The sequence below is a fragment of the Nannobrachium achirus genome (assembly GCF_963921795.1).
Source record: "Nannobrachium achirus genome assembly, chromosome: 9".
NCBI lineage: Eukaryota > Metazoa > Chordata > Actinopteri > Myctophiformes > Myctophidae > Nannobrachium > Nannobrachium achirus.
The window spans coordinates 57721967-57746587 of NC_137818.1; the positions used below are offsets into that span (position 1 = coordinate 57721967).

Below are 24621 nucleotides of genomic sequence, written 5' to 3' on the forward strand. Positions count from 1 at the left end.
GAGAGATTAATTCCCACTTACCTTGTTATCAAGCTAGAAGGAGGCATAATAAAAGTGTTCGTCTGAAATTAACTTTGGCCTTGGGAACATGTCAGAGATCAGCTTTTAGCTTACCCTGTCTGATGCAGTGAAATGATCTCAATGCCTTCAGATCGAACTGATACCTCGACTTCTCGCCATATTCAAGTTCTCGTCAAAATGTCAATACTCCTCTTCCATCATTCAGCCTCCCTTCTTCTCTATTTCAGCTTCTGCCTGTAAAATGACACACAAGTCACAAAATGAAATGATTGTAAGAAAACAAATTAAAAACAGCAAGCACAACACACAATCAAATATGCATTTGAAAACAATACAATTAAGTGGACATTGTTTCATACTGTACCTTACCTAGATCACACCTACATAAGGAGAAATTAGGTCCCACTTACCTTGTTATCAAGCTACAAGCACCAAGCGTAAAACACAATGAAATAGGCTGGATGTTGAGAAAAGGGCAGGTGTCGGCGAGGTTCCTTGGATGTCGTGAGGAGGCCCTTCAGCTCTTTCAAACACTCAGGTGTCGTCGCGTTTCCCTGAATGTCGAGGAGGGAACCGCGACAGTCCTTGAATGTCGAGAGGAGGGCCATCTAATCTTCCACACACTCAGGTGTCGTCGAGGTTCCCTGGATAAAACATGCATATGAAAGCAATACAGTGAAGTGGACATTGTATCATACTGTACCTTACCTAGATCACAGCTACATAAGGAGAGATTAATTCCCACTTACCTTGTTATCAAGCTAGAAGGAGGCATAATAAAAGTGTTCGTCTGAAATTAACTTTGGCCTTGGGAACATGTCAGAGATCAGCTTTTAGCTTACCCTGTCTGATGCAGTGAAATGATCTCAATGCCTTCAGATCGAACTAATACCTCGACTTCTCGCCATATTAAAGTTCTCGTCAAAATGTCAATACTCCTCTTCCATCATTCAGCCCCCCTTCTTCTCTATTTCAGGTTCTGCCTGTAAAATGACACACAAGTCACAAAATGAAATGATTGTAAGAAAACACATTAAAAACAGCAAGCACAACACACAATCAAATATGCATTTGAAAACAATACAATTAAGTGGACATTGTTTCATACTGTACCTTACCTAGATCACACCTACATAAGGAGAGATTAGGTCCCACTTACCTTGTTATCAAGCTACAAGCACCAAGCGTAAAACACAATGAAATAGGCTGGATGTTGAGAAAAGGGCAGGTGTCGGCGAGGTTCCTTGGATGTCGTGAGGAGGACCTTCAGCTCTTTCAAACACTCAGGTGTCGTCGCGTTTCCCTGAATGTCGAGGAGGGAACCGCGACAGTCCTTGAATGTCGAGAGGAGGGCCATCTAATCTTCCACACACTCAGGTGTCGTCGAGGTTCCCTGGATAAAACATGCATATGAAAACAATACAGTGAAGTGGACATTGTATCATACTGTACCTTACCTAGATCACAGCTACATAAGGAGAGATTAATTCCCACTTACCTTGTTATCAAGCTAGAAGGAGGCATAATAAAAGTGTTCGTCTGAAATTAACTTTGGCCTTGGGAACATGTCAGAGATCAGCTTTTAGCTTACCCTGTCTGATGCAGTGAAATGATCTCAATGCCTTCAGATCGAACTGATACCTCGACTTCTCGCCATATTCAAGTTCTCGTCAAAATGTCAATACTCCTCTTCCATCATTCAGCCTCCCTTCTTCTCTATTTCAGCTTCTGCCTGTAAAATGACACACAAGTCACAAAATGAAATGATTGTAAGAAAACAAATTAAAAACAGCAAGCACAACACACAATCAAATATGCATTTGAAAACAATACAATTAAGTGGACATTGTTTCATACTGTACCTTACCTAGATCACACCTACATAAGGAGAGATTAGGTCCCACTTACCATGTTATCAAGCTACAAGCACCAAGCGTAAAACACAATGAAATAGGCTGGATGTTGAGAAAAGGGCAGGTGTCGGCGAGGTTCCTTGGATGTCGTGAGGAGGCCCTTCAGCTCTTTCAAACACTCAGGTGTCGTCGCGTTTCCCTGAATGTCGAGGAGGGAACCGCGACAGTCCTTGAATGTCGAGAGGAGGGCCATCTAATCTTCCACACACTCAGGTGTCGTCGAGGTTCCCTGGATAAAACATGCATATGAAAACAATACAATGAAGTGGACATTGTATCATACTGTACCTTACCTAGTTCACAGCTACATAAGGAGAGATTAATTCCCACTTACCTTGTTATCAAGCTAGAAGGAGGCATAATAAAAGTGTTCGTCTGAAATTAACTTTGGCCTTGGGAACATGTCAGAGATCAGCTTTTAGCTTACCCTGTCTGATGCAGTGAAATGATCTCAATGCCTTCAGATCGAACTGATACCTCGACTTCTCGCCATATTCAAGTTCTCGTCAAAATGTCAATACTCCTCTTCCATCATTCAGCCTCCCTTCTTCTCTATTTCAGGTTCTGCCTGTAAAATGACACACAAGTCACAAAATGAAATGATTGTAAGAAAACACGTTAAAAACAGCAAGCACAACACACAATCAAATATGCATTTGAAAACAATACAATTAAGTGGACATTGTTTCATACTGTACCTTACCTAGATCACACCTACATAAGGAGAGATTAGGTCCCACTTACCTTGTTATCAAGCTACAAGCACCAAGCGTAAAACACAATGAAATAGGCTGGATGTTGAGAAAAGGGCAGGTGTCGGCGAGGTTCCTTGGATGTCGTGAGGAGGCCCTTCAGCTCTTTCAAACACTCAGGTGTCGTCGCGTTTCCCTGAATGTCGAGGAGGGAACCGCGACAGTCCTTGAATGTCGAGAGGAGGGCCATCTAATCTTCCACACACTCAGGTGTCGTCGAGGTTCCCTGGATAAAACATGCATATGAAAACAATACAGTGAAGTGGACATTGTATCATACTGTACCTTACCTAGATCACAGCTACATAAGGAGAGATTAATTCCCACTTACCTTGTTATCAAGCTAGAAGGAGGCATAATAAAAGTGTTCGTCTGAAATTAACTTTGGCCTTGGGAACATGTCAGAGATCAGCTTTTAGCTTACCCTGTCTGATGCAGTGAAATGATCTCAATGCCTTCAGATCGAACTGATACCTCGACTTCTCGCCATATTCAAGTTCTCGTCAAAATGTCAATACTCCTCTTCCATCATTCATTCTCCCTTCTTCTCCATTTCAGGTTCTGCCTGTAAAATGACACACAAGTCACAAAATGAAATGATTGTAAGAAAACACATTAAAAACAGCAAGCACAACACACAATCAAATATACATTTGCATTTGAAAACAATACAATTAAGTGGACATTGTTTCATACTGTACCTTACCTAGATCACACCTACATAAGGAGAGATTAGGTCCCACTTACCTTGTTATCAAGCTACAAGCACCAAGCTTAAAACACAATGAAATAGGCTGGATGTTGAGAAAAGGGCAGGTGTCGGCGAGGTTCCTTGGATGTCGTGAGGAGGCCCTTCAGCTCTTTCAAACACTCAGGTGTCGTCGCGTTTCCCTGAATGTCGAGGAGGGAACCGCGACAGTCCTTGAATGTCGAGAGGAGGGCCATCTAATCTTCCACACACTCAGGTGTCGTCGAGGTTCCCTGGATAAAACATGCATATGAAAACAATACAGTGAAGTGGACATTGTATCATACTGTACCTTACCTAGTTCACAGCTACATAAGGAGAGATTAATTCCCACTTACCTTGTTATCAAGCTAGAAGGAGGCATAATAAAAGTGTTCGTCTGAAATTAACTTTGGCCTTGGGAACATGTCAGAGATCAGCTTTTAGCTTACCCTGTCTGATGCAGTGAAATGATCTCAATGCCTTCAGATCGAACTGATACCTCGACTTCTCGCCATATTCAAGTTCTCGTCAAAATGTCAATACTCCTCTTCCATCATTCAGCCTCCCTTCTTCTCTATTTCAGGTTCTGCCTGTAAAATGACACACAAGTCACAAAATGAAATGATTGTAAGAAAACACATTAAAAACAGCAAGCACAACACACAATCAAATATGCATTTGAAAACAATACAATTAAGTGGACATTGTTTCATACTGTACCTTACCTAGATCACACCTACATAAGGAGAGATTAGGTCCCACTTACCTTGTTATCAAGCTACAAGCACCAAGCGTAAAACACAATGAAATAGGCTGGATGTTGAGAAAAGGGCAGGTGTCGGCGAGGTTCCTTGGATGTCGTGAGGAGGCCCTTCAGCTCTTTCAAACACTCAGGTGTCGTCGCGTTTCCCTGAATGTCGAGGAGGGAACCGCGACACTCCTTGAATGTCGAGAGGAGGGCTATCTACTCTTCCACACACTCAGGTGTCGTCGAGGTTCCCTGGATAAAACATGCATATGAAAACAATACAGTGAAGTGGACATTGTATCATACTGTATATAAATATAATATATAATGACAGTATAGCACCAGCACATACAGATAAAAGTGAAACATTAATTACTTAGGTACAGATTACAAGACATACAGTACATAAAATATTAACACTTACAACACGAAAACCGTTGTTAAAAATGTAATCATGCATTAATAAAAATGTATTATTATTATTATCGATCTAGCCTCAACAACACATTAACCATGTCAAACAAAAAAACAACTGTTAATAAGATCTATACCATCTCAAACTTATTTAACCATGTCCAACAACCAACCATTAATACGATCTTAAACAACTAAAAAGTCTAACAGCACAACTTTTATTAGCATTTTTCTAACATGATACTTAAAAATAAAATGAACTGAAAGTGATACATTTTGCAATACTTACAGAACTTTAGCGTCCTCCACTGGTCAAACAAGTAGAAACTTTTCCCTTCATTCCATACTTCATTGGTTCTCGAAGTGGGGACCGGGGACCCCCATGGGTCCTTGAGGGATTTCTAGGGGGTCCCCAGATAAATGATAGTTAGGAACGAGAGAGCAGTGGTGGAAAAAGTACTCACATACTTTACTTAAGTAAAAGTATCAATACTGTAATGTAGATGTACTCTGTTACAAGTAAAAGTCCAGAATTCAAAATGTACTTGAGTACAATTATGAAAGTATTGGTATCAAAATGTACTTAAAAGTACCAAAATTAAAAGTACAAAATGTTTGAAAATAGCAGATCTACAAGCTCACAACGCTGTAGATTTTTCAAACAACCTTGCTATAAAACATGGCTAAAGTGTTTAATGTGTGTTTTAAAATATTATAACTTACATCCATAAAGTAACTAGTAACTAAAGTTTTCCCAGATGGAGTGTTAAAGAATTGGAAATTGGAAACACTCAAGAAAGTACAAATACTTCAAAGTTCAAAAGTGTACTTAAGTACAGTACTTGTGTAAATGTACTTAGTTACTTTACACCACTTCACTGGAGAACCAGAAAGGACTAGCGTTTTAGCCATTTCAATAAATAAGCATGCATGGACAAACATGCTCATGAACTCAAGTCTCCATGGCGAGAGTAATCAATAGAAAAAAAGTCATTTTGGGGGTGAACTACTCCTTTAAGTAAATGTACTTGGTTAGGCTATGTAGAGAAATACGGTTACCATTAAATGGGGGTCCGTCCGTAGCCCAATGCATGTCAAACTGGAGGTCCATGAAATTAAAATAGTTTAGAATCACTGCTAGAGCTGTAAAAGTCTTCTCTTATGGGGGTCCCTGTCATATAATTTCAAATGGGGGTCCGCGGGCGAAAAATAGTCAATTTGGGGGTCCTTGACATGAAATAGTTTGAGAACCAGTGGATTAAACCAACGAGCAGATCCATATTTCCCTTCATTACGCGGCTATCGTGTTCTCAGTGTTGTTGCCAGATTTTGCTGGAGAAATAAGCAATCGGGTACAGGAAAACAAGCGACTACAGGCCACATGAAGTGACGTTGGCTACTGCACACAGCATAACCATGCAACGGCCCACTGAAACGCTAACGCTTTGAAAATAAAATGCAATCTACACAAGCTCACAACGAAACAAGTAACAATAATGTACAATCTTTACAGAAAAACAAGTCCAACGTCGCTTATAATAAGCGGACATGGCAACACTGGGAGAGAGACGCTGCGGTTTAAAGCGCATATCGGTTTAAAGCCGAACATGACCGAACGTGACCCGAGTTTTACCGAACCTTCACTGCAGTGACGTTACCGTTTACCCGAAGTTTTCGAGAAGCTAACCGCTGCAGCCTGCGGGAAGTCTGCACCGCACCCGGGTCTGCAGACCTGCAGACCCGCGTCTGCAGACCCGGGTCTGCAGACCTGCAGACCCCATACTACTTAGTGACTTGGACAGGGCGTCGTGGGGCGACGGTGAGATTCGATCTAGTGATCTCTGGCACTCAAGTCGGCGACGCTATCCATTCAGCCATCAATGCTGATGTTTATCGTGGGCTTGCCCAGGCCTTACGGCCTGGGCATAAATAGAACGATTGCATTCACCACGGCTTCGTAACTCGCGCGGCGCTCCGCCGGCCGCGCGGCCCTGGCCCGCTCTTCGCGGCCACTCGCGCCTGCGGCGCTCGGGGGCGAAGAGCAGGACCAAGGTCCGCTGGCCTTCGCGCCGCTTGCAATGTCGTGGACAATCGAGCGGCTCCGCCTGGCTGCCACTGGGAGCAGTAGAGAGGTTGACCTGGGTCTGCAGTGCTGGGTCTGCAGACTCGCAGACGCCAGGTCTGCAGACTCGCAGACGCCTTCCCGCAGGCTGCAGCCGTTACTACTTGAAGTTTTCCGAACCTCCACCACTGTGACGTCAACCGCGTCATGCGTCGCTCTCATTGGTCCAAGCCGGCCGGCCCAAGTTCAAAAACATGCACAGGTGCGGTAACCATAGCAACCGAGCAACGGCCTGCTGCTTCGACTTTTTGAACGTATTACGTTCATATTGGATACATATTATTCACTGACATTAACATTTATTAGCCTAATTAAATGTTGTTTAAAATAATAACGTTTGTTGTTAAGCAACAAAACAAGGCAGCAACTGCTTGCTACTAGCTAAACTAAACTAAGCTAAGCTAAGCTAATTTAACAGTTAAATATGACACGATCAAAACCGTCTCCCAGACGATTGCAAATTAACGATCAACAGTGAAAAATCGACGGTGCTTTGTGGCCTCCGAGGCTAAATTAGGCTACTCGTATGAAATGTAAACACTAAACACACAAGCACCACACACACAGAAACCATAAAACGTAATTATTGTGCCGAATTCCTAACAACAACACAAACAAATAAAACTATTTACCTGCATGTTGTGTCCAAAAGTGAATTTCAAGGTTCTAGTGGTCAACGTCGGTTGATTCCTACGCTTGGAGGGCCCTCTGCTGGAAAGACAAGCCGTTGCATCATCCATCCCTTCCAGACAAGTTCAAGTTGACGGTCGGAGGCCGGAGCACGTCGACGACGACATCGTTGTTGTGGGGTTGAAACCAAGTCCAAAACCGTTCGTTTTGTATTTATCATTTTAAAAATGATTTAAACTAGTGAAAAAAAGTTTAGATCTGCTGTTTTCACTACTTTTGTGCGACAGTCTTGTGTGATGAAGCAGGGTCTTTGGCTACTTTACAAAAGAAAGAAAAAAACTCAAAATGTGAAACTTGGGGATATGAGGTTTCTACCCCGACAGTGACATTATGTTGTTGATCTCGACATATTATGTTGTTGATGTCTGATAGGGTGTCATGGTGATGATATTGATATTGTCGTTGATCAGCTGCTGCCTGCTGCTGGCGCGCCGCCGCCGCTCTGTCCGCTCAACTGCGCGTTCAGTTTCTGACCACGGGTTTATGTACGCCCGGCGTGGCGGCGCAGAGCCAATCAGCGTGCGCGCGGCTGGCACGCGCTGTCGCGCGTCACGCTCATTGGTCCGCTCGGGTGCGTGTTCTGCGCGTGACGGTCTACATAGCAGAGTGCTACATACACCATAGCAACCACCGAGCAACGGCGCTGAAACCACTTTCAAAGTAGGCCGCCTACATGTATTATATTTTGATTTTATGATGGGGTCATAAAAGTACTGTACTTCAGTACAATTTTTGAGGAATTTGTAATTTGCTTGAGTATTTCCCATTTTTACTTCTGTGCTACTCCACTACATCTCAGAGACAAATATTACTTTAATATTTTTTTTTTTACTCCTACTACATTTTTTGTTTTAACTTTAGTTACTAGTTAGGCTATTTTGTAGATTAGATTATGATTATTATTACAAAACAATAACATACATTAACCACTTCAGCCCTCTATGCATTTCGGCCATTTGAAAATAGCAGATCTACAAGCTCACAATGCTTAGCGATGTGAGGTATTGTGAGGTTGTAGATCTGCTATTTTCTACATTTTTACAAACTATATGTGTTCCACTTATTTCCACCAGGAGGCAGTGCAGGGACACTCTTTTACACCCCGCTCCCTCCCTCAGCTCCTCGGTGTTCCGGTCGGAGCAGCACTCCTTCCCCCAGTGCCTGTCGTGTCAGTAGACCATGGCACTTTATAACTTCAAGATTATAGTGGTTCCCACCGCAAAGGTACGTTTTTCACTCACATTGGCGTTTCGTAACCAGTCGGAGGTGATGCCGCTGCTTTGGTTTTGTAATTTGAACAGTCTTTATGTGGTTTAAATGCCTGTGAGTTGTCACAGCTCAGCGGAGACAGACACGTGTTGTTGTGGTAGCTGGTAGCAGTGCAATACTGTGGAAAACAGATACCAGACACGACATTACACTGAATGATAGAACGTTAGCCAGTCTTTCTCAAGTTCTCTTTCTGGACCAACGGTGCTAAACTAAGTGTAACTTCAACTAGTGTGTAGCATGCCATGCTAGTGCGAACAGTGGCCTTTGAATGTGTTGTATCTTCGCTGACAGCAGGTTCTGCTGCTTATTACTCAGTAAAATCATAGTGTTAATGGACCCATAAAGGGTCCATTTGGTTCCATTTGTAGACTCCTCTGGCTTAAATTAACACTACAGTAGTGTTGAACTGTTGTTGTTGTTGTTGTTGTTGTTGTTGTAACGAGGCTGTGTTTTTTAATGTACAGTATATTTCTGGCTGCATATTTGTCCACCAGAGGCAGGGTTGTCAACATTGGACTGTCAGAATCCAGGAGATTTATTTTTTGGGGGGTGCGCGGAACTCCCCAACCGGGGTCTGGGGGGTCCTCTCCCCAAAACGTATTAATAGATATATTTTCCTGTGTTCTGTTCTGTGAATTTTGTGCATGTTTGATACATTTATCAGGCTTGATTTACTAGCATGTGTACGATTTCAGCCTAATATGCCAAATGTAGGTGTACAGATCTGATGACAGAAGCAAAGTAAGACATCTTTAATAATGACGTCTCATCTGTAAGTCATTACTTAAGTGAATATCTATATGATCTTGCATGCACTGCCCCCACCCCTAAAGCGGGTCCTCCCCCAGAACATTTTTAACATAGTAGATTTAATCTCCTGTGTTCTGGTGAATTTTGTGCATGTTTGATACTTTTAACAGGCTTGCTTTACTAGCATGGGTACACTTTCAGCCTTAAAATGCCAAATGTTGGTGTACAGATTTGACTGAAGCAAAAGGACATCTTTAATAATGATTTCTCATCTTTAAATCATTACTTAAGTGAATATCTGTATGATCTTTCTTGCATGCATTGCCCCCACCCCTAAAGCGGTGGGTCTGGGGGTCCTCCCCCAGAATTTTTTTAACATAGTAGATGTAATTTCCTGAGTTCTGGTGAATTTTGGGAGTTTGATACAAAATCCAGGAGAAATCCAGGAGATTTGCCAATCCAGGAGACTCCCAGGAGAGGGGTTCAAAATCCAGGAGACTCCTGGGAGATCCAGGAGAGTTGACAAGCCTGACCAGAGGGTGCACACATTTTAGTTGCGTTTTGTACCATATACAGGTCTATCCCTCAAAAAATAGAATATTGTGTAAAAGTTCATTTTCTTCATTAATACAATTACATTTGTGACGCAAAACCAGCGTTGCATTATATTGCTGGTGTTGGTCCACTGTGTTTTATCAAGTTCAGAGTCAACACAGCCATCTACCAGGGGATTTAGAGCACTTTGTGCTTCCATAGGTTGACAAGCTTTATGGAAATGACGATTTCCTTTAGCCAGAAGCACTTGGCACCTAACCACAGAGCCAAAACTGCTAGTAACTGGTGTACTGACCATGGTGTTACTGGGCTTAACTGACCAGCAAACATGCCTGACCGGAACCTCACAGAGAATCTGTGTTGTGTTGTCAAGAGGAAGACACCAGACTCGACCACACAGATGTTAAGCCTCTGCAAAGCAAACCTGGGCTTCCATAACACCTCAGCAGCACCACAGGCTGACCACCTTCATGCCATGCCCCATCGATGAAGACATTATTTTGTTCAAAAGTATTCAAGACCAAGTACTGAGTGCATAAATTAACGTAAACTTTCAGTTTTGACATTTCTGTATTATAAATCCTTCTTTTGAAGTAATATTCTAATATTTTGAGATGGAATTTGGATTTTCATGAGCTGTATGGCATACAAATCTAAATTAGAACCAAAAAGGTTTTTTCACTGCATGCACAATGAGAAGTTTTAAATTTGTAATTGTATTTAAGAAGAAAATGAACTTTTACACAATAGTATATATATTTTTTGGGATAGACCTAAGAGGAAATGGACTCTGTCCATGTGTCAACCTCTGTAGTCCCATAACGGTTAATAACTTGCTTTTAAACAGATGCCGCTAACTCAACTCTTGTCTGTTTCGTCTCTCTCCTTGATCCCCAGGCGATGCCCACCCTGATAGAGCTATTGAAAGACCCCAGTGTGGTGGTGAGGGACACCACGGCCTGGACGGTAGGCAGGATCTGTGAGCTGCTGCCCGAGGCGGCCATCAACGAGGTCTACCTGGCCCCCTTGCTGCAGTGTCTGATAGAAGGACTCAGGGCCGAAACCCAAGTGGCCTCAAACGTCTGCCGGGTAAGCAACGCACAACTGTACACTGAACAGGGCTATCACGATGACACGTTTTTAAGTTGAGACAATTCATTGTTACACACACACACACACAATTGCGTTTTAATTGTCTTTGGCATTCAACATTGGAATGTGATTACAAATTTCATTGGATTTTTAGGCTTCATAATCACAAATTGCACAGGGCAGACATGACAAATAACTTAAATAGACGAAGAAATTACATACCGACACATTTAATAATAATTAATAATTTTAATATAACGTAAATAGCTTTTGAAAGATTTTGAACATGAAAACAATTATTACGATTATGCAAAAATAATAAAGATTATAACGATAATATAATCTTTATAATTGTGACAGCCTAACACTGAAGCTTACACAATAACATATTTAAACATTATCCTTACTAGACACGGTTCTTGTTGTAATTATAAAATAGAATTAATGTAATTATAAAATAGACATACTAATTTTAAGATGCCTATTTGACGACGTGAAATGCTACTATAACGAGAAGAAAAAATCTCATTGGAAACAAGGGACATAGTGGCATCATGGATGCAAAGCACCACTGTTGCATAGCACATCTGACCTCTGCCAGTGGCATAGGTTAGGTTGAATATTCAGTAACACCCTTGCTTTGCTGGGCTTGTTACAGCTGCTGTTGTAGTGTGAGACAACCAATGTTACCGAAAGCCTTTCCTGTTCAACAGGGACTAAAGCTAGGTAATCTGAATAAAAACTGTCGGGCGCTTTAGGTTTTTGCTGCTGAGATAACAAACATTCCATACAGTCGTGGCTAAAAGTATTGGCACCCTTGCATTTGTAAAACAGAATAAAACGAAAATATCTTCCAGAAGCGTGGCAATTGAAAACATATTTTGCATCAACATACGGTATTTGGTTTGCAGAGGAAAACAACATAAAACTAGAATAAATACAGAATCCTAGATCATTCTACAAAGAAACTTGCAGACATACTTAAATACACTGTACTTGAATTTCAAGCAGGCTGTTCACCTGGAACTCACCTGTGGTGAGTCCAAGTTGACTTTAAGCTTTAGTAACCACTAATCCACCCAGTTTAAATGGAGCATGGACCAAATAAAAAAGGAGAGAATTGTCAGGAGGTCATATTGTAGTCTATCTCCAGTGACCTTGATGTTCCTTCACTGTGCTCAATCTAGACGATTGTGTGTTGTTTTTTTTAAACAAATGCAAGGGTGCCAATACTTTTAGCCACAACTGTACATCACGGAAACCACAAGGTGGTCAGTACCTTGTAAGTTTTGTTATATACAAAAAGCTAGTAATGATGGTGAGCTGTCTGGTCTATGATGATAAATCATGCACCAAATGCTGAAATTGAGATGTATAACTTAACGATTGTATCTGAGACCAAGATGTTTACACCAACGCTTCAATGCTTGTGTGAAATGTATTGTCTTTAAACCTTGTCTTAAGTGTGCAGGTTACCATACAAATAGTATAAAAAAGGAGTATAAAAATATCTTTAGAGTTCTATGAAATGGACTTGATTATTCTGAGGTATTTTAACTTGGGAACACATGGAAGAAGAAAAACCTTCAATACAGCTAAGAAAGACTGAAGAAAAAACTAAATATGTCATTCCTTCTTAATCTCATGTCATGTCACAGGTACATGTTGCATGAGTGTGTTAAGTTGTAGACCCACAGTCATGGCATATTTGAAACTATAATGAATCTTTTGTTTAATTGAATGCCGGCTAACTATAGAAGCGCATTGAAGACTACTGGTACAGGCGCATACCACATAGGCATTGATGCCTGATGGCGTCGCCGGTTCGATTCCCGATCCGGACAGCCTTTGCCGCTTGTTGCTCCCTATCTCTCTCCCCATTTCCTGTCAGTCTACTGTCCTATCAATAAAGGCATAAAAAGCCCCAAAACAAATCTTGAAGTAATCACAAACTGCAAAATTACCTACAGTATAGCAATCACAAGACATGACTGACTTGAAGTGAGTTTGCCATGCAAGGAATTTGAATCTGTTAGTTACGCAACCATAACACATTATTTAATGCATCGTGCATTACAGGATTGTTGCAAGATATACAGCAAAACAAACAACAGTTTTGAAATTAAAATGGGGAAATGCAGGGGCAGTTCCCTTCTTGTACAGGGAGCACATGGTTCCGGTGAGAACAGAAGCCATTGCTCTGCACTGAAGGGAGCATGCATGCTGAAATGTAGTAGAGTTTTGTCAGGAAGCTATTCTTAATGCAAATGGAATGAGTTGTTGTTTTCCTCCTCCAGGCGTCTCCAGTCTAGCGGAGGCCGCCTACGAGGCCACGGACGCAGCCGAGGACCAGGAGGAGCCAGCCACGTTCTTCCTGTCTTCCTCCATTGAAATCATCGTACAGAAACTGTTAGAGACCACAGACAGGTCAGATAGCCGGGTCAGACAAACTCCCATACGTCATGCTTTATAGGGGCAGGTCACCAGGGGTAGACATTAAGGGACATTTGTCAAGATTTTCAAGATCACTCATCAGTCTCATCTGGGGACCCCCAAAATCATTTTGGGACCTCTCTTGATTGATTGATTGATTGATTGATTAATTGAAGACTATTAGAAGTTTGCATAGGAAAAGATACAGTTTCATGACGGTACAGTTCACTGGTACAAGGTCAACAAAAAGGAGATCCACTTTAGCCGTTCCTTTAGCCTTGGAGAGGCATAAAATCATTACAATCAGGCAGTTTTCAAAGCAGAGAAAACACCAATCATTTGCTCCTAAAAGTTCATATTAAGATATTGGAGGTGGTCTGGCATGCCTTGCTCGTTGACAATTACTCGAGATGTACTTGATAATAGGCCTACTGCCGACCATTTTCCAAAACGTACAAAGTTAAATTATAATACATGAAAATGAACTATAGTCAGTTGGCTTGACACTGATGTTTGTGTGTTGTGTGTTGCAGACCTGATGGCCACCAGAACAGCCTGCGCTCAACAGCCTAAGAGGCTCTGACAGAGATTTTCAAGAACAGCGCCAAGGACTGTTACCCTGTCGTCCAGAAGACCACCCTGGTCATCATGGAGGGACAGCAGCAGGTCCTACAGAAGTAGGTAAGAGGGGAGGGAAAGGACTCGACATATGGAAATGGGGAGAGAGGTGGGGCCGTCAATATAGAAGAAATTAATGAATTATTTTTTCAAAAATCTTCAATAATAGAAGAAATGGAACAATATGTCGTGAGCTTCTACTGTGAATGGCTATTTAAAAAAAAAATAAGTGAAAGTACAACATCAAAATATGCTCACTTGAACACCATTATAATGATACAAACAAACCGTTCAAGTGTGTCTGGTCTATGATGATAAACCATGCACCACGCTGAAGCCTGATGTATAACCTTTTACCACTTTATCTGAGACCTATACTCACTTTTCCCACGGCACCATTCAGGAAGCTGTGGAGATTGCAATGCAAATGACAAAAATGCAAGGATGCATGGATGTCAGTCTGTGAACTGTGCCTTGAGTCGATGTCGAATACACACATTTAAAAATGATGGATAGTAAGGCACAACTGACTAAAGCCAGAAAAAGTGATGATATCTGGTCTCCCTACACAATATAGATTATACACACACACACACACACACACACACACACACACACACACACACACACACACACACACACACACACACACACACACACAGTATATTGCCCAGCCCTAGCGAGAGGTTGAATGAAGGAATCGGAAAGATTGGATGACTTTTACAAAGGATGAAGCAATGCATCAGATTTTACACCTTAACGATGGCAGCAGCTCTGTCTGGCTCTCCCTCTGCTGCTTTTGGTAGCATTTGGGCATCTGTGCTGTGACACCATTTCTTCTTAACAATGTTAACATCCTGTCCCCTCTGTCTCTCTCCAGTCCCACATTCAGAGCACCTCACTCTCAGACAGAATCCAGTTCAACGATCTGCAGTCGTTACTGTGCGCTACTCTACAGGTCAGAATACACACACATACTGTCCTCTCCCCTTCTCTAGTGTTGCAATGTGCAACATTACACTCATATTGGATCCAGTTGACTTGAAATTTGAAGAGCCATTAATTGAGGTGCACAACTTTTTAGTATCTTGGTTTGTGCCTTTTTTCTATGAATTTTGATTTTCAGCTCATGTAAACAAGCTGCTGGTACTAGAACCAGGAAACAAAAACTAGAATACCTGGGGCCACATGGGTATGAAAGGTTGCACAGAATCCTGGGTCCCTTTCTGGGTTCCCGTGCCAACAGCTGTCATTGGCATCGTTACCAACGTCCAGGGATTTTCTTTGACGGACATATCGGCCCATTTATTCATAATTATTTGCACCAGTAAGGAAAGTGCATTGAACCTAAGAGAAATGTCTAATTCATTCAACTATAATTGGTGATAAAGTAATGAATTCATATTTGACCTTCTTTGACAGAAGACTGTTGCTATGCAAGCCAATTTTATTGGACCAAAACACACTTCCTAAAAGTCTGCATACACTGCCCACAGAGAATGTGGACAGATATCAGTAAATCAGACTGCTATTGAATATTGTAAATTTCAGTTTTACATTGTGAATGGTGCCTGTTTTTAAGCATCAGTAAGAACAATTCACCAGTTCTGAAATGTAACTACCGGTGCATGTCATCAAAATATGGCATACTTTACAATGCTCATTTTGAACCCCAGTAAAATAATAGAAAACGTGTAGGCCTAAGTGTGTATGGTCTATGATGATAAACCATGCACCACGCTGAAGACTGATGTATAACCCTTTACCACTATCTGAGACCTATACTCACTTTTTTCCCACGGGCTCTGCAATCAAGCTGTGCAGAATGCAATGTATTTCCAAGTCAGCTAAATGTGCCTCAAGTTGAATACACGAAAAAGTATGAACATTAATGTTGCTATTACATTTTTATTGAACTCTGAACAAAGACTATTATACCTGTTCATGCACCATCTGATGTCAAGTTTCCCTTTCATACATGGCAATATTTGTGTAGATAGTTCCTCATAATCCTTATCCATTCACCATTGATACATATGGCCCCTGGTGGAGTTATTTTTTTTTAATCTGCCAGATTGAAAAGGCAAATGGTCCCATCTGCTGTATTGAACAGATCAATTTAAATATGAAAGATTAAGTTATATGTTGTCATGCGCCAGCTGTTTTGACTGGTTTTAGTTTATTGATTCATACATTTGATTGTGTTCATGGAAGTTTTAACCAGTTTTGAAAAGTGCGTTCTAAGCAGCTATTGTTGTTGGTTGGTATTACAAAACCAAAATCTTGCAATGTAACCTATCAGTGGTTTTGGACTGGTACATGAGCCCGCTGTGACGTTGCTTTGCAGAATGTGCTTCGTAAGGTACAGCATCAGGATGCCCTGCAGATCTCGGATGTGGTGATGGCCTCCTTGCTGAGAATGTTCCAGAGAACTGCAGGCTCTGGAGGAGTGCAGGAAGACGCTCTCATGGCCGTATCCACCCTGGTGGAAGGTACACTCGCACACAGATATCCATACATTCATGTTAATATTTTGCTGTTTCATTGTTTCATTTATTTTTAATAATGTTTTATTGTATTTAATTATTTCCATTTATAAAAGATAAATGAAACCAGTTATACGGCCTGCTCAAGTATTAGGAGGGTAGTATGAGTCACTAGAAAAAAAATATGGGTGTTTTAACTCATACAGTGCCCCGGGCCACAAGTGGCCGCTAGAGTGCCAGAAATATCTCTATAGACCTTCGCTCTAGCTTCCGTCGACACTGTCCCAAGTGCCTTGGGATTTCACTCCAGCCAATGCTATGTGGGACGAGAGGAGGAAGCTAGCTGACACGTAGCCAAAATGCTAACCCCTTTAGAAGCCCGATCTAAAGCTATTTCAGTCGCAAAAAACTTTCTCTTTGGGTCTGGGAACACAATCCGGAGAAAATCCTGTCTAAAGATGTGATTTATTATTGGAGTGGGTGGCACGATGCGGCCGTTAGCGCGACTACGGCCCGTGTGTGGCCGAGTGTTGGCCCGGACCATGGATGGACGTTTAGACCGGGGCTTCGTTGAGGCCTCCGATTAAATAATTCATTTTATTAAATATCCCGGACTACTTCGGGATAGGCACCCCGGAATACGTCGTGCCGCCGACAGTATAGATTGAGGTTTTTTTGGGGGGCTCTAAACTTTATTTTAAACCATTTTCAATGGAATAAATCGTCGGACCATCTAGCGTCTCTCGTTGGTAAGCGCTGGACGAGCAAGGACCACCCACGTTGCTCCAAGCAGCTCGGGGTAAGTAAAATAGCAAATAAAATATTGTATTGAAATAAACACAAAAAGGGTTAATGAATCTATCCTGGTTAAAATGGAGTTTGAAGTTACAATGGGTGTGTATGGGGCCCTCATCCTGGAGGAGTAGAACTGATATAATATACATCAAATGTCTAAATATTGAATCAAACAAATCTGTCCAGGGTGTTCATAAAAGCCTGATTAGATGATAAAATGACCAACATTTTTTTTAAAGGGAAATATCCCTTTAAGTGATGAGCATTTCTAACACTTCAACTTAATTCTCTATCTATCCTTGTTTGTCCTCACATAAATTGTAAAATCCTCTGTTCATTTAACTCTTGAGTGTGTGCAAATGTAACACTCAGAGTGAATGAAAACTGTTGAAGGCAAACAGTACAGTACCTACTTACTGCATTGTTTGTTTGCAGAATACTGCGATCTCATAAAAGAGAAACATGATAAGATTCCTGAGATCTAGGAGGGTCATAACACGGTGCCATGGCATTGGTCCGAAATCTCATTGTTCCGACATCCCATTAGTCAGAATGTGGTGATGTTAACCTGGTGAAAAATACTATGCCTAAACCTAACCCAAACCTCAGTAAAACTATGCCTAAACCTAACCCAAACCTCAGTAAAAATATGCCTAAACCTAACCCAAACCTCAGTAAAACTATACCTAAACCTAACCCAAACCTCAGTAAAACTAAGCCTAAACCTAACCCTAACTAAATTCGGACTAATGAGACGTAGGACTAATGAGATTTCGGACTTATGGGCAGTCCCCCATAACACTGCCGATTACATCGACCCCGATATACAGTGTATTCAGGAAGTCATGGGTCACTACCGCTTGAGTCAACTGTGTTATTATGTCAGTGCAACTAAGCTGGTCTCATGTGTGAAAATAAACGTCCTTCGTGCTCAACCTATAGCCATATACGTTGAACACACATAGCCATAGCCACTCCCATAACCACAGTTAGAAGGATACATTTAGCATGGCATTGATTTGACTCCTATCACGTGTGTCCCACGCCACAATGCTGAAAATAATGAATGCTTTAACTATTGATAAATAGCAGATATACAAGCTCACGCACTCGGTGCCGCGCTGCAAGCTTGCAGATCTGCCATTTTTTTTAAATTAAGATTTTTTTTGCAAGTCTTTGAATATATCTATTTAAAAGCGAACATTTGTAACTTTAATATTTGCTTCTGAGGGGTCCCTGGGACAACACATTTTGAGATGGGGGTCTGTGTCCAAATACAGTACCTGTAATTTTGGGGGTCATTAATATGAAAAAGTTTGAGAACCACTGATTTAGAAGAAGGATTTAGAGCACACATTTTCACGATTTTTCAAAAATAGCAGGTCTACAAGCTCGCAGCGCGGCACTCGGTGCCACGCTGTGAGCTTGTATATCTGCGATTTGTCATTGAAATAATGGTTAAAGTGGTTAAAATCAAACGCAATGCGGGCACGTTCCGGCTCTTAACACTTTGACTGCCAGACCCCCCCGGCCCCCCACCCTGACCAATGCCACCATTAGGTCCCATTCATTCTGCCCCGATTCCAGGGAATATATTGAAAATGATCCGATATTCACATCGGAACAAAAATGGGAGGTTTGGTAAAAGAGGATTTTTTTTTTTACCAAAAAAATTTTGGAGTGATTTCGGTGAGCGGTTTTGGAGATAGGTGCTCGAGAGTGCGCACTGCGCAAACCAGTCAATAACCTCAGAAATCTAGATTCTGAGATATTTGAGTTCAAAGAAAAAAAACTTTAGGAAGCCAAATTGGTAAATGGTAACGGAACACAAGTACCCTTGACAGAAAGAATGTGAAACCAGCTTTCATTCTCTGCAAAAAAAGTTTAAAAAATATTGTACCATCGTCTAGTTTCAAGGGGGCAAAGTGAAAAAGTATGGAATGACTCAGAAGGTGGAAGTTGTCTTACAGTTTGATAGAACTATGCACTGTGAATTCACTGTGTTTTTACCTGGTCTAGAAGGTCAGGAAGACAAAAAGTCAGAAAAGCGATGTCAACCTTTTATTTTATGGCAACATCGAACCCTAACCCTGGTGAGTACCTCACACATCCAGCATGAACATATTTATGTTCAACAATATTTACAAATATTAAAAAAAAATAAAAAAAAAAATCACAAATATGACTTCCCAAAAGTAAAATAAAATAAATGTGCAGCAAGTAAAGAATAAATAAAAGAATATAAAAGTCAAAATAAAGTACTGTATTCTAAGGCAGGCAGCACAACAATGTCTATTTGTAGTTGGCCACTAGATGGTACGGTTCACCCTGTGTGTGTGTGTGTGTGTGTGTGTGTGTGTGTGTGTGTGTGTGTGTGTGTGTGTGTGTGTGTGTGTGTGTGTGTGTGTGTGTGCGTGTGCGTGCATGCGTGTTCATTGTTCTGGGAAACGAGGAAGAGAAGTCCCAGAAGTTCTTCAGCTCCCATAGAGTGACATTGGTCCAGGAAGCGAACCTACAGTGACCTGACCTGACTCCTCCGCTATTGCTATCTCCGCCATCATACTGTCCTCTGCGTTGTCATTGGTCTGGTTGCAGATCGTCTCCAGCAGCTCATGGCGTAGCAGGGAATGGGTAGACTGTGGGATCCCATCCTTCCTCCATCCAGTCAGACTCCACGGGCCCTGTATATGATAGAAGAAAAAAAAATACTAAATGATACGTCTGTATACGTCTGAAAACAGCAGATCTACAAGCACACAACGCCTCGCACCGCGAGGCGTTGTGTGCTTGTAGATCGGCTGTTTTCACTAGTCTAAATAATTTCAAATGTATGTATATATACGTGGCCACTGATTTCTATGGGCTCTGCTTTGATACAAATCTACAGCTATGCCAGTCTATTGGCTCTGCTGGCAGAGCCTATAGACTGACATAACTACTGTAGATTTGTAGATCGATTTGATAGGTTATTATGTCACACACACACACACACACACACACACACACACACACACACACACACACACACACACAGATTGTATTACTAAACTATCTATCTAGGTATACACACACGATAAAAAACTAAACTATAAAGAAATGTATTCTTACTGGAAGAAGTTGGTGGAACTTACAGCTACTACAAACCATGGATTGACATCTAGACCTACTGCACATACAGTATGAAACAGAGCTGATACCTTTATGTAGGAAAATAATGCTGCTATTTGTACCCTGTATATATATAAAATGTCACAATGCGACATAGCTCTGTTTGAACAATGCTGTACCCCCTCCAACTGTATATATGTTCCCCATTTTCAACTGTTTTTTTTATTGTATTTGTTACACTTGCTTTGGCAATGTAAACGTATGTTTTCTCATGCCAATAAAGCTCCTTTGAATTGAATTGAATTGTATAATGAAACCAAATGCACCCTACGTGAAAAAAAAACAATAGCAGGTCAGGCTTATTGATTGATTGAAGAATGTATTACAAGCTTGCATTAGAAAGAAGTAGGCTACATATTCATGGCTTATTTCAACAGGAACCACACTTTATGCATCTCAGTGGTGTGTTCTAGACGATCACCCACTATTCGTTTGGCCAGGGCAGACGCTATTGTGCATAATCCCTATCAAATACGCTACTTTGAAAGGTTCAAGAGGGCAGACGCTATTCATATTTTATTTTTCCTCCATCACGGAGGTAGCAGACCCCGTATACGTGCGTTACCGTTAGACCACAGCACTGATCTCATATAACATTGAAAGACAGACGTATAGAACAAAGTGAAACAGAGAACATAAAGTTTGTAACGCTTACCGGGTTCGCAGTGCATCCTACAGGGCGCGGGGTAACCTCGCCTCACCAGCCTTTCCTAGCGCGGGGAGAAACGGCAGCAATCGGTGCTCTGCCTTCTGGCCGCCAGATCCAAAATCGAGGCCGTGGATCCTACCAGCCGAGGCCTTCGATGAACCGATCGCCCGTAGGAGCTCTTCTCGCCGCCAGATCCAAAATCGAGGCAGTGGATGTAGCAGCAGAGGCCCTCGCTAGTCGCTGATGAACCGATCGTGGAAGAGCGCCGGCCACCGCCGTTGACTGCGGGCTTGGTGTCCAGAGTCAGACTGTCCACGGGGCATGGCGCGGGGGGGTGTCGCTCTCCATTCCGACATGTCGCCACTCCGCTGACCCGGCGCGGGGAGAGACCACGGGATGCGGGGCATGATTCGGCTGCCTATCTCTCTAAATAATACTAAATCTAATGATTTTATAACTAAATTCTCTGCTGCTTCTGATTCTCGCTCTTTCTCTCAATATATCTCTCTCTCCCTCTGATTGCTGTGTCCGGTGAAGTCACTGAACTCTTGTTGTGTGTATAATGGGCCTCTAGACCCTTGTTTCTGGGGGGAACCGGCCAACCAGCATGCTTGAATTTGGTCAAATGAGCGTGTGATGTCATGCAGGGGCGTCAATTGGGTATGGCAGGGGTATGCAGCTGCCATACCTTGACATGGGGAAATAATAAAAATGTACTTTTCATCGTGCCTGTTGCTAAGGTATGGCAACATGACTGGTGTCTTCACCAGACACCAGTCATGTTGCCATACCTTAGCTTGTTCTGAACTGACGCCACTGAATTGTCATGCATGACGACCGTCCCATCGTCCAAAAGGGCTGTATCTTGGTTACCGCATAGATCCAACACTGTACTACTGTAATATGAAAAAAAAGGGTCGGGCGGTATATCCCTCCCTACTTTTTAATTGGCAAGATTGCGCAGGAAGTGGCGGGCGGTATATCCCTCCCGTGGCAGTCAAACTGTTAAGTAATCCCTGATTCCATGTTGAGAGGTAGTGGAGGCTTGACGACTTGTTTTGATTTCTCAGATTGCGAGGAAGGTGAAGAAGATGATGAAGGGGTCCCAGCAGAAAGGCATGAACATGGAAGAAAGGCGAGGGCGACCGACACATCTTCGATCTCAAAACCAAACACCTCCTGGCAGGGAAGAGGAAATCTGGTACCAACGACCGCAGATAAACACCTCCCCCCAACCTTGTCTCTGTACTATCAGGCTCTGGAGACTCACTTCTGTACCTGGACACCTACTTCTGTCTTTTTTTTTTTCATGAGCCTTTCCCTCATTCAGACCCAGCTCTTGTCCCAAGAAATTGGAACCTATTCGTCAAGTTTGACATTCTTCCTGAGGGGAGTTGTACAGTATCTGTGATGTTGGGGTGTCGCTATGGAGGGCCGTGGCAACATCACTACACAACAGAGCAGCGGTTCTCTACTCTGGTCCTGGGGACACAGAGTGCATCTGATTTGCTGCCAAATCTGGGAGTAAGTTGGACCAGGGAGGGACACCAGATGAAGGCAGTGAACTAGCTGTAGAATAGAAGATCGTCTGTGTCCTCTGGGCTGGGGTTGAGAACAGATGGAAAACCGTAGACCCATTCTTCCAGTAACAGCTTAAGGCCTAGTATATACTTCGTTGTACGGAAAATTGCGAATATAGCTGATTACAGTGGTTCAGGGGTTGACACTAACGCCTGCCCGACTGCCCGGGGCAGGTAAATGATATGGTCAGACAGGTGAAGTTTGCTACCAGGTTGCCCGGCCGACAGTGGCCATGACACCGAGGGCAAGTAGAACATGACCTGTACTTGCCCGACGGGCAAGTGCCTCTGAGACCGTAGTGTCAACCCCTGGTGGTTAATCACATTTTTTGTTGCGTAATAGTTTTGTTTAATTTACCAATCAAATACAATGCCCTCTAACTTATAACTGAAATTCATCAGTAATGTTTGCTGACAGGGTTCCCACGCTCATGATGTTCCTGGAAATATTTTGAAATTAGAAAAATATTTTCCAGTGCTGGAAAAGTTTTGGAATTGATCAAGAGTCCTGGAAGGTCCTGGAAAAAATGTCCTAAGCATTGTTTTGGTTATTGATTTTGATTTTATTTTTGCTACACTGCCTGTCTTTGGACATTGCACATAGGAGTAAGAGACTTGTTATTGTGCTGAATGATTGTTATATACAGGGTTCCCACGGTCATGAAATTCCTGGAAATATTTTGAAATTAGAAAAATATTTTTCCAGTACTGGAAAAGTTTTGGAATTGAGGGGTCCTGGAAGGTCCTGGAAAAAATAGCTATGCATTGTTTTTGGTTATTGATTTTGTGAACTCATTTACTGACACCATAAATCGACTTTGAGGGTTCCCTGCCACGATTTTCTAACCTTTTGACGTGGGCACGTGCGTGTCCATCTTACACAATCCGCATGCACGCCACGGTCTGTTTGCAGTGTGCACGCTTTATTTTTGTCTTCGGGCATTGCACATAGGAGTAAGCGACTCGTTATTGCTCTGAATTATTGTTATAGTCCTGGAAATTGGCTTAAATATTCTGGAAAAGGTTTGGAAAAGTTTTGGAAATTCATTGGTAAAAAATTGTGGGAACCCTGTATATAGTCCTGGAAATTGGGTTAAATATTCTGGAAAGATTTTGGAAATTCATTGGTAAAAATGTGTGGGAACCCTGTGCTGAAGTTGCGACATGATAACGTGGTGGTTGATGGATATTTCCAGCACACCAAATTTCTTCTGCAATAGGACTTGACATCTGGGAAGTCAATAAATAATATCTTAACTAAATTGACCGCTTGTGTCTCTCAATATTGTCCTACAAAGGTTTGCTATTTGTGTGGTTTTACAAGTCAGGGAATGATGAGGATTTAGTTTTCACATATTAATTGCTGGGTGCCCGCTGACCTAATGGTGTAGGCGCATACCACATAGGCATTGATGCCTGACGGCGTCGCCGGTTCGATTCCCGATCCGGACGACCTTTGCCGCATGTCACTCCCCATCTCTCCCCCCATTTCCTGTCAGTCTACTATCCTATCAAATAAAGGCAAAAAAAAAAGAAAAGAAATCATATTAATTGCAAGTTAAAACCCAAGATTACTTCTTCCAGCAACACTTTCAAGCGACAAACCTGGGTGTGGATGTCTCAGACAGGCCACGTGGTCCAAGAGGTACAAGGACACAGGTTCACATCTGACCACTGCCTTGGCTGCCATGTCTCCATTCTCTGCTCCTGGTCTCGTACTGGTAAACGATGCCTATTTTGTAGGGGTGTAACGATACATTTAATAGATACACATCACACTTTCTATAAAAAGTGCCCTCTCCAGACCATGAATGCAGATTTTACTATGGTGAA

General features: G+C 42.1%; 1 protein-coding gene across 1 annotated transcript; it reads left to right on the plus strand.

The window, feature by feature from the left end:
- Nucleotides 1-8528: 8528 nt before the first annotated feature.
- LOC308291668 (importin subunit beta-1-like) lies at nucleotides 8529-23829 on the plus strand. The gene is made up of 7 exons (XM_080733747.1): nucleotides 8529-8614; nucleotides 10865-11056; nucleotides 13357-13486; nucleotides 14026-14173; nucleotides 14991-15068; nucleotides 16458-16602; nucleotides 22279-23829. Exons 1-3 carry the CDS (start codon nucleotides 8570-8572, stop codon nucleotides 13369-13371), a joined length of 252 nt encoding a protein of 83 aa, XP_080589873.1. The 5' UTR covers nucleotides 8529-8569; the 3' UTR covers nucleotides 13372-13486; nucleotides 14026-14173; nucleotides 14991-15068; nucleotides 16458-16602; nucleotides 22279-23829.
- The last annotated feature ends 792 nt before the right edge of the window (nucleotides 23830-24621 follow it).

Coding starts and splice junctions, on each gene's coding strand:
- LOC308291668 (XM_080733747.1), top strand. CDS start 8,570: ATGGCACTTTATAACTTCAAGATTATAGTGGTTCCCACCGCAAAG. Junction 8,615..10,864: donor TAGTGGTTCCCACCGCAAAG/GTACGTTTTTCA, acceptor CTTGATCCCCAG/GCGATGCCCACCCTGATAGA.